This window comes from Schizophyllum commune (assembly GCF_000143185.2).
Source record: "Schizophyllum commune H4-8 unplaced genomic scaffold SCHCOscaffold_3, whole genome shotgun sequence".
NCBI classification, from domain to species: domain Eukaryota; kingdom Fungi; phylum Basidiomycota; class Agaricomycetes; order Agaricales; family Schizophyllaceae; genus Schizophyllum; species Schizophyllum commune.
The window spans coordinates 3,460,867-3,473,609 of NW_026089540.1; the positions used below are offsets into that span (position 1 = coordinate 3,460,867).

The following is a 12,743-nucleotide window of genomic DNA, read 5'->3' on the forward strand; positions in this document are numbered from 1 at the left end:
TCGCCCTCGGAAAGGCGAATACAAACGCCCTCGCGAGGCGAATCCAAACACCCTCAAAGACGCGATGAAGTCAGAACGCCTTAAAAGCGCTTATCCTTCCTCGCCAGCGCCCTGAGGCTGCTGATCGAGCGCATCTTGTCCACGATGCGCTTCGTTATGGAGGGTTCCTAGGGGAGGGCGTCAGCGCTGGGACGGAGGGCGAAGCGGAGGAGGCGACGGAGGGCGAAGCGGATGGCGCGACGGATTACGGGGAAGCGATGGGCTAGGGGGTGAAAACGAGAATTCACAAAACTCACCTCGTCGTCAAACGGGTCCGGCGGGAGCGAGAAATCGCTCTCCGAGTACACCCTGTGCAGCGCGGGCCGCTCGGAGTACACCCCGTGCAGCGCGGGCCGCTCGGGAGGGGGCCGATGGTAGGCGCCGTCGGTCGACGCGCGGCCGGGGTGGTCGAGGAGGGTGCCGCAGGACCGGGCGTAGGTCGCGCCTGCGTAGCCGCCGCCGTACGTGAACCCGCCGCCGCCGTAGGTCGCCCCTCCAGCGATACTGCGAGCGTACGTGGACCCGCCACCGCCGTAGGTCGCCCCTCCAGCGATACTGCGAGCGTACGTCGACCCTCCGCCGCCCCCGTAGGTCGAACCGACGTACCCACCTCCACCCGCCGCGCCTCCCCTTCCACCGTAAGTCGAACCTGCATATCCCGCGTTTCCCCCCGAGCCCTCTCCCGCATACCCGGGCCTCTCTTCCTCCCCCAAATGCCTCGCCGCGCCCTCTACCGGATGCCGCGCCGCGAACCGCGATATCGCGCCCTCCGGGCGCGCGCGCGGCGTGCGGTGGATGAGGTAGGGGCTGGTGTGTGCGCTGGTGGTGTCGGAGTGGGCGAGGGTGCTAGCGGCGTCGGTGTTCGAGCGAGTGAGGGTGTCGGGGTCCTTTGTCGAGAGGGAGCTCGTGCTCACGGCGGTGTTCGAGCGGGCGAGATTCGACCCTGACCCAGTGGTATTCGCCCGCACGAGGCTCGCATTCAGCGCACTCGACCGACTCTCATTAAGCGCACTCGACCGGCTGCCCATCCGATTCAGGCTCGACAGGTGCGGCGCCATCGAGAACACGCGGTCGAGCTCCTCGCGCGCCTCGGCGGAGGTGAGGACGTCGTCGCTGGTGCGGGAGTCGGCGGTGTCGTGCGATGCATGGGTTTCGTGGGAGGCGTGGGAGGCGCGCGACTGAGTGGTGTCGTGGGAAGCGCGCGACTGAGTGGTCTCGTGCGAGGCGTGCGAGTCCTCGCTGGGGCGAGACTGGGAGGAATTGGTGCTGGGCTGGGAGATTGAAGACAGACGGAGTGCGGAGGTAGAGCCGACTGAAAGGGTGGTAGAGCCCACTGAGAGGGAGGTAGAGCCCACTGAGAGGGAGGTAGAGCCCACTGAGAGGGAGGTAGACCCGACCGAGAGGCGAGCAGCGGCCAGAGAAGAGGACGAAGTGGATGGGCGGGCAGCAGCAGAGGTGGATGATCGGGCCGCAGCGGAGGTGGATGTGGAGGGCCGAGATACATCGTCTGTGTGCGTGGCAGAGCTTGTGGAGGGACGGGAGCGATGCTTAGGACGCTCGACGTCGTTGCTATGCTGAGACCTCGAGCCCTTCTCGCGAGGGCGGGGAGAAGAAGAGGGCCCAGGAGCATCTTGAGTGGACCCCTCTGCGCGCCTAGCAGCTTTAGCAGCGCGGCGCTTGCGCCGCTCCTCGTCGTCGCCACCGTTGCCATGGCCTTTGTCATCGCCCTCCACACCCCTCGAATGCTTTCCACTCTTCCTACGCTCATTCCCCTCGTCCCTGCTGCGGTGGCTCTTGTGGCTCCTCTTCCTCGTCGAACTGTGGCGCGTCGACCCGCCCTCCCTCTCGCGCTCCTGCGCCTCGCGCAGCTTCCGGTGCGCCGCCAGCAGCTTCTGAAAGTGCTCCCGCTCGCGCTGCTTCCGCTTCTCCCGCAGCTGGTCGACCTTCGCCTGTTCCTCCGCGCCGGGGGGCGCGGGCTTCCAGTCTATGTGGGCGCGGAGCGCAGGCGCGTCGTCGCGGATGTCGTCGTGCTGGGGGTCCATGGTCAGTCGAGAACAAGATGAGATGGCCACCCGCGCCACACGCGCAGGACCACAAATCGATTGACAGGCGTTGTCGGGTCGCATCAACACAAGGGTTTGTTCTAACGCTCTATTGACCCCGCCTGAGAACAATAACATAGCCGTTTCCGGCACGCGACTCCGGCGCGACCGATCGTTTTTCGCGGTCGTTATGGGTTTAGGATATGATTGTATCGGGGTCGACGTACATTCATCAGGGAAGGGTATCTCAGCAGACGCAGGAGCGTCTCGCACGCATGACCCGGTCGTCAATGAACTCTCGTTGGAGCGGAGGAAAAGATGAAGATCGTCAGGCACGAGGCGCGGAGTCTGATTGCGTCACGCGTTTAGGCGCCGTGTCCCTCGGCCCGAGGTTCCGGTACGCGCTCGGCTGATGCCGGGGCTTTGTGGCGTCCTTCGGCGCTTACCTTTGGACTTTCCGCGGAATGCCCTCGTCGCTAGTATGACTGTCGAATCACCGCTTGAAAATCACGGTAGATTACTCTTAAGCTAAGATATACCCGATTAGCGTGCTGAGTGCCAGGGCAGGCCAGCAATTTGGACTGCAGCGCAATGACGCCCTCTTCGAGCGCGCGTCGACTATCGCTTCGCGCGACATCCTGCGCACCGATCCATTCCCTTCTGTCGACAATACATCTTCTTTTCGAGACCTGGAGGTCAGCTTGTCTGCCGAGTCCGAGCGCATCGGCGCCGAAATGCGCCGACTGACTGCTCTGCAAGACGAAGCGCTCGCCCAACTGCGTCCGGTCCATGCTCTCGCCTGTCCGACGACTTCCGCGCGAGATCCTCTCAGAGATCTTTCTCGAGACTCTACTGCACTACGAAATCATCCTCTGGATGCATGCCGCGCGTACTCTGGCTTCCGTCTGCGCTACGTGGCGTGCGACGGCGAGCGACGCCAGCTCTGTGGGTGCACGTCGACTACACGAGATGCTCGCTGGGAAATTTGCGGCCTCTCTTAGATATGCATGCCGATCTCGCATCCCCACTTCCTCTCAAGCTCCATGACTCGACTGATAGGAATGGCCGCGTCCAAAACCTTCTTTCCCTCCCTCCAAAGTGCACCACTCGATGGGGTCAGCTCTCTCTCACTCTTAAAAGGGGCACGCTCGATAGGGAGCTTCAACCCGATCTGTTCTCGCTCGAGCGGGCCAACGTTCACCTCCTGGGGTCAACGCACCCCGAGCGGGAGCTGCTCATGGTGTTCTCTCAAGCACCCGCGCTTCTCGCGCTGGCCATACATATGCCGTATGACCTGTTTTTTGGTGACTCGCCGGAGTTTCGAAGCCCACCTCTCCCCCGTCTAACGGACCTTACGCTGAGCGCGCGCGGCACGGTGGCAGATATTGTCTTCTTCCCGATCCTCGCGCAGTGCGCGGGGACGCTCGAGAGGCTAACGCTAGTCAGCGAGCCGGCGTCGCCAGACTTCCCCCTCCCGAAGCAGCCCATCGTCTGTCCCCGCCTGAACACGCTCAGCCTGCAGTACACCGCACACAGATACCTCTGCCACCTCGACACCCCTGCGCTGGCCTCACTTGCAGTAAGGGACTCCTGCGGGGCGCACGCTGGGGCCGTGGCTTCCCTCCGCCGCCTGCTCGCCGCCTCGAACACTTGCCCGCCCATCCAGGCGCTCCTCCTCCACCGTGTCGGCGCGCCGGACCCCGAGGACTTCCTCCAATGTCTCGAGCGCCTCCCCGGCCTTACTTCTCTCCGCATCGCGCGCGCGCCCGACGATAGCGTCCCCTGGCACGTCCTCGTCCGCCTGGCGTGCACGGACCTCCGCACGCCGCTTGTGCCGAGGCTCACGGCATTTTCGCTGCGGTACGCGCGCGGGCGGGTGCCAGAGAAGCTGCAGCGCGCGCTGTGGGTGATGCTGCGGTCGAGAGCGGTGAGGAAGGTCCTGAGGGGCGTCGAGGTGGAGGCGCTGCAGAGCGTGGAGACGGATTTGGATGCCGGGGCGCTTTGTGAGGAGGGTACGCGGAATGATGAGGGCACATAGGCCCAGGTCCGCTAAGTCGATTTCTCAAGCGTTCCGGGGGACAGCAGCGCCGTTGTTGAATATGTGTAGATTCAATCGAACGGATGGCGGAGCTGGGGATGACCAAAGCATCGACTACGCGTCGCAAAGTTATCGACCCCATCGACCAGGGCGGATCCAGAGCGCCGCGCCGAGGTGTCGGAATCTACAACACAGAGAGAGTATGCGGCGGTACGAGGGACGAAGTGTGCAACAAGAGAGTAACACTGTACTTATACAGGCGGGCAGCAACGAACCGCCGCAACGATAACTGTCATGCAGGTATCTCTACTTTGATCAAAGAATGCGGCTACATCTTTCAAAATAGATCCAAGAAAACGAGTCAGGCTCTGGGCCTAGGTGGGAAGACGAGACATGAGATGGTCGTGGACGCTGAAATTTCTCCGCAGTCGATCCAAGAAATGATACAGAGAACCGGGAATGTTCTCCTGAGCGACGGCAGATCAGTCCTCGTCCCATTCTTTATCCTCCTGTTACGCATTCGGTCAGAACCCTGATACGGACATGCGGGCAGCTCCAGCTTGAACACAAGTTGCTCACCTCAAATCTTTCGCCCCAGGATGGGACTACATCTGCAGCAAAGTGTTCTCCTCTTTCGTATGTAGCGTGGAAGGCGTCGAGAGGCCGCAGGGAGTTGCTACCCTCGTCCTCCTGGTGGACGACGCTCGGATGCCGGGAAAGCGCCAGTCTGCGAAGTGATGCCGCGACCTCGGCTTCCTCATCCTCCGCGTCAAATTCTTCGAAGTAGACGAAGAGTGTGCTGAGGTTCGGAAGCGGGCAGAGTGCGTTGAGTGGGGTATCGACGCTGTCATCAGAAGTGCCCCCACGCGTCAGGCCAGCGAGCATGTCATGCGAGAGCAGGCATCCTGAATGACGAGGAATGTCCGCCAGACGAAGCCATTCTATGCTGGGCAGTTCCCGCAGGGTGGCGAGCAATGCGGATGCATCTTCGACATCTGCGCAAATCAGCTCGAGCTTGGCTAGCGTCTTTAACCCGGCGACCTTCCCGAGCGCTTCCGAGAGCGTCGGGAAGCTATCGGAGTCCTCTATTTCGCCGAGATTTGCGTCTTTGACGCGCATAAAGGCGAGAACGGGTGCTTCAATGAGCGTGATGAAGCAGAAAGCCTCCTGATGCAACTCGAGCTTACGGAGTTTCGAGAAGGGATAAGCGAATGGACTGGTCGGCCTCGTGAGCTCCATTCCCTCGTCTACAGAGATTCTGAGGACCTCCAGAGTCGGTGACACCTGCTCCATGACTTTCCGGAGAAGATTTATGACGTTCTCGCCAAAGAATATCGTCAACGTCAGATGGGTGAGGCGCCAGCAATCCGGAAAGCGTATCCGCATTGGGTCGTAATGGTCCATAACCGACACGCCAACACGACGGACGTTCAATGCATGGCGTACGTGGCTGAAGACAAGGATTTCGCCAGAGGGGTTGCTGTAGCCAGCGGTGCGCGGCATATCCGGGAGTATCAATTCAGCCTTTGTCGTCTCTAGCGCGGGGCACGAGATGGGTTCACGAAGACAGCTGACGGTGCAGGCCTCAGAGCAGGAAAGGGTGCGCCATCGATGACTCTCTCGTCGCAGCAATTCCCATGCCTCTTGGTTGGACGGTATCTCGATATCGACCGTGTAAAGGTCCACATCGAGGGGATGCTGTTTCGTGCGCCAGAGTTCGCGCTCGAGAGTCGCGGCCAGCTTCTTGGAGCACATGCATATCAGACGCGCGGTGTCGAACGCGACGGATCGCCACATTAGACAGACTTCCGCAAACTCATACCGATGGATGAAGTCCCACTGATGGAGTCTATAGCGCGGATCAGAGGCTACGAACAAGAAGATCTCCGCAAGGACCTATCGCGGAAGACGCCTGCAGGGCGCGGTCATAGCCTTGTTCGGGCGTATCTGCTCGTCGGCGTCGCGCAGGACTTGGTGCGAGAGGGAGAGTGCGGTGCGCAGGATGCTCTGCTCTATCTCCATCCTTGCCGTCAGCTGATCGAGGCAAGCTCGGTAGGCGCCCGTGAGCACGTCGGGGTCGTTGACTCGATAAATATCGATGGTAGCCATCCTCTGGCTATGAGCTACGAGCCCCTCGAGAGCGGCTGTCGCTTTCATGACGTGCTCCACGAGCTCGTCACCGCAGTCGGGACTATCCACTGTTCGAGGTTAGCGGGGCAGACCTGTGTGAAAAGCGCATTGACTGACTTTCGCGGTGTCTTGTATCACTGGAGAAGAGATCTAGAGAACGGGCTGCAGTGTAGAGGTCTTCTAAAAACGTCGACAATGAGGGGAGAAGACAAGCTGCCTTCAGCCGATCTGGAGCCGAGCGCATTGTCACGAGTACGTTGTGTCACCCCCACGTGAGTTGGCGGAGCTCGTATCGCTGCGTGGGGACTTTCTCGACGAGACTCCCATGGCTGTTCGATTCGGCGTCCTATCATCTCGTTGCTTCCCGCATACTCATGTCGCCCTCGAATTCCAGTCATCGCTCGTATACATTGCACCATCTCCCGGCATATCATCTTGTAGTACAGCAGAACATTGAGGTGTCAACACGAAAAGCAGAGCGAAGAGTCCATATCAGTACAGCAAGCAAGGCCAGAAGTTAGTTCGTATGCGCGACAGACGGCGAATCCAACCGAGGGTGCCAGTATGTCGTAGGCTGAATTGTCGGGCGCTGTTGTGAAGTGACCGACGCTGTTTGTTACAGCGACTATCTCTGACGCAGGCATGTTAGCTAAGCAAGTACAGCGTAGCATGATATACAACCTACCAGTCAAACAACGAGCGCCGCTTCTTCTCGCGGTCTCCGGCCTGCGCATTCACCTTGCGGCGGAAGATGCGCGCGAAGAAAGACGTCTTGTGTGCGCGCGAGCGCCCGATGCTCTTCTGCGCGCGCGAGCTCCCGATTCCGTTATCAACCCGCGAGCTCTCGGTACCCTACAGAAACATCAGCACACACGATCGCGACACCACGCAAGCAAAGCACTCACGTAGATATCCAGCACGCGCGCGGCCTTCTCGTTTGGTCCCTGCATCTCGGGCGCGCTGGACCCGCGCAGGGAGTCGACCGTGAAGCGGCGGTTCACGGACCGCGCGGCCATCGCGGTCGACCCGCGCACCGAGCGCGCGACCTCGCGCAGAGAGTCGATCGTGAGGCGGTGGCGCACGGGCCGCTCGAGAGGTACGGCGAGCAGCGTCGCCTGATCGTCGTCCGAGCTGGTCGCGTCGTCGTCCGGACTTGTCGCGTCGTCGTCCGAGCTGGTCGCGTCGTCGTCCGAGCTGGTCGCGTCGTCGTCCGGACTTGTCGCGTCATCGCCGCCGTGACCGGCATGCGATCCTACCGTGTGACTTTCAGCATCCGACTGCGCGTGGACGTACCGCTCTTGCTGCTCCTTGAGGAGCGCGTCCTGCTGCTCGAGCCAGGCCTCGACGGCGTGCTTGGACTTTTCGACCTTCAACGCGTCAGCGATGCGCGCGGGTACGCATACGTCACCTTCGTCTGCGCGAGGACCGTCCTCCTCCGAGGGCAAGGCGTCATCCGATCCGGACGCATCGCCATCGGTCGAGGAAGGAGGCGGGACCGCGCGCTCCTGCGAGGCGCGCTCGTACGCGGGCTTGTACTCGATGACCATTGGGTTCGATGGGCGCCGGGGTCGCGGTCGGATGGAAGATTCCTCCTCGGGCGCAGCGGAAGACCCGCCGATGCAGGGCAGCAGCTTGAGGATAACAGAGAAGGCCATCTTGCACAAGAGAAAGAACAGTGTTCTACGAGGAGATGCTGCGCTGGCGATCTTGAAGGCAAAAATCCCCAAAGTCAGTCGTAAAATCTTTTGAAGCGGACGCGCCGGCTTGAATGCCCTTGAGGTCGGTCTTCAAGCGCCGTCGTCAGCACACAGAGCGAAAGGAAAAGACTAGTTCAAAGTATCGAGAGGAGGGGAAAACGAGGAGCCAGCAGAGGGCGTATGCAGTGCGCCTAGGAAGGATGGTGATGGTCAGGAAGCAAGAGACGACCGCGCGTGCGCCGCATCAAAATTCCAATTTTATCTCGGCAACTGCCGATCGTCAATTGTCCCACGCACTGACCTTGCGCTCTGCTGTATTCTATACCAGCGCGCTCGTGCAATGCGTCTCTCGGGGATCTGACTTCCTGCGTGAAGGATATCTATAGGATACATCTACTCGGAAAGCGATTATCTTTTTGATACTAGTCAGCACCTATACTGTTCGACTACGTTGGCGAAATGAGCGCGTTCAACTGCAGATGTTCCTCCCCTCCCAAGCTCATTCAGGACGTACGCGTACCAAGCCAAGTATCTCACCGGTCTACATTGAGTAATAACAGCTCTAAATGAAGTGAGTCACTCCCAATCGCATACTGCCTTTCAACCCTCGACATGAGATTGGCGCCGCTGCACGAGGCAGCCTTTATGCCTTTGTTCCACCCTTAGCGGCGGCGGGGTACGTCTTATAGGCCGCGCGGCAGGTGCCACTGGATCTCTCCTCCTCTCTCCAGTCTCCCACCACCCTCTTTTGGTCGCCCGCACGATGACCTTCCAGTGCTTCCTATACGAGGACGGCGTCGCAGAAGACGCCTGGAGCCGCGCAGGGTCGCCCGAGCCTTCGACGGACCGGTCGAATGACTCCTCCCGCCATCCATATCCAGAGCCTTTCTTCTGTCGATCGTCGCCACACGTCGAGAGTCAGTACGCGATGTCTTCGGAGGACGTGAGGGGACTTTCGCTTGGTCTCGATCTGGATAACTGCGGCGCAATGAGGACCCAGAGCCCGTATGGCGGACTGCTCGACGCGATAGAGGGCGTGAGATCTATGCCGGACCTTCTCGGTGGGATCGAGAGCACCCAAGTCAGCTCATTGGGACTCTCACCTAAGGACGGCGCTCACGGTCGTCAACCTGGCGGAGGTTCGTCTTGTCGAAGGGACGGCGACGTCGGTCAACTAGCGAGGGCAGATGGCTTTGCTCGACGCGCGGACGGCCCGCTCCGTTTCTACGTCGGGAAGCCCGGATGCACGTCGAAGGCGGAGAAGGTGTTGGATATCTACGTACGTGAGCCTGCTTGCTCTTTCCCTCCTTCGATCCACTCCCCCGCAATTCAAACCTCCCACTTCACTTCACGCTCCCCCCCGCCGATCCAAATCCCTCCAGCCACACCACGCCCCCTTCCCTCCTTCGCTCTCCGATCCCTTCTTCCCTTCCCTCACCCTCGTCGGGATGTACACTCTCACCCTCGTAGGGATGTACACCCTCACCCTCGTCGAGATGTACACGCTCACCCTCGTCGAGATGGACAACTCGCCTAACCTCTTTGACAGGGCGTGCACGATCGGAACCCGAAGAAGAAGCACAAGCGCTCGCTGAGCGACAAGGTCATCACGGTGCTCAAGCGCACGACGCACCGGCGCGCGTGTTCGAGCCCGACACCGAAGCAGGGGTGGGATTAGGCGCTGAAGCAGAGGTGGGATTAGGCGCTGAAGCAGGGGTGGGACTAGTTGGCATCTCATTCGCCGCTCGCGTTGTTCATTCATGCTTCGCCGCTCAACTTGCAGCATCATTCGTTATCGAGCCATCCTGCGTTGTTCATTCGCGCCTTGCGTTGTTCAATCGCGCCTCGCGTTGTTCATTCGCGCCTCGCCGTTCAGTTATCCTTCCTCCGTCGACCAGCCTCCTTCGCCGCCCGATCATCTTCCTTCGTCATCCTTGCAGTCGAGCGCCGCTTTCCACCACTGCCAAGCTATAGACACCCTCTCCACTCCACCCCCTGTCACCCGTAGACTCAGCGAAGACACTCTACCGCCGCCGTTGTACCATATACAGCCTTCACTCGATGTTCGGCCATCCATAGCCTTCAATCGGTCTTGGGCCATGTATGTATAGCCTCCGATTGATGTTTGGCCATGCATACAGACATATCCCTTCCAAATCATACGTACAGACACAGCCCTTCCAAATTCGCCAGAAATACACCTACCGATACACCGACATGTACAATACATCTAATCCTGATACCGTACACGCCTTCTCCTCCTTGTCAGGGTGGTTGACAAGACTACCGCTCGCCCGTATGCCTCGCATCGAATATGAACGCCTCTTTCACCGCAGCATCATCGACATCGTCCGCCGCGGCTCAGCCCTTGGCTTCCCCCAGCACGTCCACACTTCGATCTTGCCCTTCCTGATCCCCTTCCCCGCCTTCTCCTTCTCTCCCTCCAGTGCCGCAGCCGCTCCCTCGTCCCGCACACCCCGCCTCCCATCATCACCCGGCTGCGTGTCGGTCTCCTGTCGCGCGCTCGGGAACTCCGCCTCTCCCTCACCCACCGCCTCTCCCTCACCCACCGCCTCTCCCTCACCCACCGCCTCGCAATCCGCCACCGCGAACACGATCCGCCGCCCCGCGCTCGCGAGCGCCGCGGCCGCGAGCGGGCGCGGCGCCACGGGCACCGTGCCGAGGTACTTTCTGAGGTTGCCCGTGTGCACGACGACGGCGTTGGCGGCGTCGGGCGCGCGGGGGGTGGTGGAGGAGGAGGGGAAGGAGGAGGAGGTGGTGGGGTCTGGGGGCGAGGTGGAGGTGGAGGTGGAGGGCTCCGTCCAGGGGTCGCGCACGTCGAGTGGACTGGGCTGAGGGGCGCCAGAGTGGCGACGGGATGCTGGAGAGGTGGATTGAGAGGAGTCGGGGAGAGAAGAGCTGCGGGCATCGTCGGGGAGGGAGTGCCGGCGCTCCTCGAGCGGGCTACCGGCAGGGAGGGACGGGCCGCTGTGCACGGACAAGAGCTCCCGGCAGCCAGACGGCGCGTGGATCAGCGCGAGCACGGCGCGCTTGTGGTCGGTGACCTTCGGGAGGCAGGAGTTGTCCTTGGAGGGCGTGTTGTCGGTGACGTCCCAGCGGCGGATGATGCCGGATGTGTCGCCTGTGACGAACGTCTGCGAGTCGAACGGGGACCAGGAGATCGACTGAGGGAGGGTCAGTACCCTGGTTTGATACGTACATAGCTGAGAAAACCCACCGAAATCGGCGCCTCATGCTGTATCTTCTTCCTCCGCAGGACGAACTCGCCCACGTCCATCGGCGCCGTGTCCTGCTTGCGGATATCCCACACGAGCACGGTCCCCGCCGCGTCCCCGCTCGCGAGCTTGTTCCCCAGCCGGTGGTACCCCAGCGCGCTCACCTTCGCCTGGTGCCGCATCAGCCGCCGCGCCTGCTCGCGCATGCGGCCCGCGGGCGCGATGCGCGTGTCGTAGTGCCGGATGCGCCCCTTGCCGTCGCCGACCGTCAGCACCGCGTGGCTCCACGCCATCGCGCCCACCTCCGCGCCCGCGCCGAACCACGTCACGGGCTCGTTTGGCTTGCTCACGTCGTACACGTAGATCTGGTTCCTCTGCGTCGCCGCCGCGAAGAGGTGCGGGAGGTCCGCGCCCGCGGCGGCGAGGATCGTCAGCCCGCCGTGCTTTTCGGGGATCTTGGCGAGCTGGGAGGGCGCGGTGGCGGTGGTGAGGTTCTTGCCGTAGATGCGGTTCTTGCGGGGGAAGAGGACGACGTCGGAGAAGGTGCAGGCGAGGGGGATGGGGAGGGAGGCGTCGAAGCCGGGCGGGAGGGAGTAATCGAAGGAGGTGCCCGTCGGCTGTAGGTGCTTGCACGCGCTGATCTCGGAGAGGACGGGTGGCTGGGAATCGATGGGATCGCGCCTCGAAGAGGTTGAGAGCGAGGCCTGAAAGTCGTATTCTGAGCCAAGCTCAGAGCGCGGCGGGAAGTCATATTCCGAGCCAAAGTCGGAGCGCTCGCTGTAGAACGACGACGATCTCTTCAGCCCGAGGTGTTTTGAGGGCGGAAGATCGTATTCCGAGTCAAAATCGGTTAGCTCGCTGGCGCTGAGGAACGAGTTCGACTTGCGAAGCCCATGACGCTTTTTAGGACTCGCGGATTCGAGCTCTCGCCGCATCTGGTAATCCATCAGTTCAACTTTCCGCATCACGTGCCCGTGGGTACTTTACCAGCGCTAGGCCCGCTTCATCGGGACCCGCCAGCAAGCGGGGCGCCTCGGACGGCTTGCCGTAGTAGGCTGGCGCTGCGGGGGCGGGTGTAGCACTTCTGGATGTGGATGCAGATAGCAGACCATCCATGCTGGCGGTACGCGCGAGCATACCACTCGTAGTGCGCAAACGCTTCGCGTAGGTTGTGGCGCCAGGCGTCAGCGTCGACGCGGTGCGCTTCAGCTTTCTCGGTGGCGTTGTCGAGTACATGTCTGTAAAGTGGCTCAGGTGGGGGACGATGAAATGTACCAGCCCTGAAGCCTAGCGAACAGCGATTGTACGGTGGCGGGTGAAGACAAGAGCCAGGATACGCCGCTGATGGCTCTGATCAATGAGCGTGACACTCTGATGTTCGGCATTTGCCGGATCGAATTTTTCCGCGACGCACGTGTCGTCGTTCCTTGCAGGCAGCCATTACTGTCACGGTTCGATTTTGCGTTCCTACGTATGCACCCTTGGTCGCCTTCCTCCCTTCCTTGCCCCCGTTCGTCCAATCGACCCCGGTGCGCACTTCTCTCTGGCGTGATTCCCGTTC

General features: G+C 61.3%; 6 protein-coding genes across 6 annotated transcripts; 2 read left to right on the top strand and 4 right to left on the bottom strand.

The window, feature by feature from the left end:
* Positions 1–80: 80 nt before the first annotated feature.
* Positions 81–2,081, bottom strand: SCHCODRAFT_02597977 (uncharacterized protein; the record flags this gene model as incomplete). The annotated part of the gene is made up of 2 exons (XM_003034681.2): positions 81–167; positions 297–2,081. The coding sequence occupies 2 exons, from the start codon at positions 2,079–2,081 to the stop codon at positions 81–83; spliced, it is 1,872 nt and encodes a 623-aa protein (XP_003034727.1).
* A 275-nt stretch (positions 2,082–2,356) lies between these two features.
* On the top strand, positions 2,357–4,119 carry SCHCODRAFT_02570877 (uncharacterized protein; the record flags this gene model as incomplete). The annotated part of the gene is made up of 3 exons (XM_003034077.2): positions 2,357–2,478; positions 2,629–3,026; positions 3,083–4,119. 3 exons carry the CDS (start codon positions 2,357–2,359, stop codon positions 4,117–4,119), a joined length of 1,557 nt encoding a protein of 518 aa, XP_003034123.1.
* A 482-nt stretch (positions 4,120–4,601) lies between these two features.
* SCHCODRAFT_02698548 (uncharacterized protein) lies at positions 4,602–5,874 on the bottom strand (the record flags this gene model as incomplete). The annotated part of the gene is made up of 2 exons (XM_003034682.2): positions 4,602–4,628; positions 4,699–5,874. 2 exons carry the CDS (start codon positions 5,872–5,874, stop codon positions 4,602–4,604), a joined length of 1,203 nt encoding a protein of 400 aa, XP_003034728.1.
* Positions 5,875–6,015: 141 nt separating this feature from the next.
* SCHCODRAFT_01165265 (uncharacterized protein) lies at positions 6,016–8,116 on the bottom strand (the record flags this gene model as incomplete). Its single annotated transcript, XM_003034683.3, has 3 exons — positions 7,155–8,116; positions 6,935–7,101; positions 6,016–6,310 (listed from the first exon to the last, which is right to left on the bottom strand). The coding sequence occupies exons 1-3, from the start codon at positions 7,902–7,904 to the stop codon at positions 6,016–6,018; spliced, it is 1,212 nt and encodes a 403-aa protein (XP_003034729.1). The 5' UTR covers positions 7,905–8,116.
* Positions 8,117–8,709: 593 nt separating this feature from the next.
* On the top strand, positions 8,710–9,541 carry SCHCODRAFT_02570882 (uncharacterized protein; the record flags this gene model as incomplete). Its single annotated transcript, XM_003034078.2, has 2 exons — positions 8,710–9,225; positions 9,329–9,541. 2 exons carry the CDS (start codon positions 8,710–8,712, stop codon positions 9,539–9,541), a joined length of 729 nt encoding a protein of 242 aa, XP_003034124.1.
* Positions 9,542–10,001: 460 nt separating this feature from the next.
* On the bottom strand, positions 10,002–12,514 carry SCHCODRAFT_02534309 (WD40 repeat-like protein). Its single transcript, XM_050343566.1, has 3 exons — positions 12,170–12,514; positions 11,185–12,117; positions 10,002–11,131 (listed from the first exon to the last, which is right to left on the bottom strand). The coding sequence occupies exons 1-3, from the start codon at positions 12,416–12,418 to the stop codon at positions 10,274–10,276; spliced, it is 2,040 nt and encodes a 679-aa protein (XP_050201916.1). The 5' UTR covers positions 12,419–12,514; the 3' UTR covers positions 10,002–10,273.
* Positions 12,515–12,743: the final 229 nt, after the last annotated feature.

Bases quoted from the DNA above. Each gene is read 5' to 3' on its own strand.
- SCHCODRAFT_02534309 (XM_050343566.1), bottom strand. From the start codon at position 12,418: ATGTACTCGACAACGCCACCGAGAAAGCTGAAGCGCACCGCGTCGACG. The intron at 12,118-12,169 runs GTAAAGTACCCA...ATGGATTACCAG, and splicing joins ATGAAGCGGGCCTAGCGCTG to ATGCGGCGAGAGCTCGAATC. The intron at 11,132-11,184 runs GTGGGTTTTCTC...ACCCTCCCTCAG, and splicing joins AGCATGAGGCGCCGATTTCG to TCGATCTCCTGGTCCCCGTT.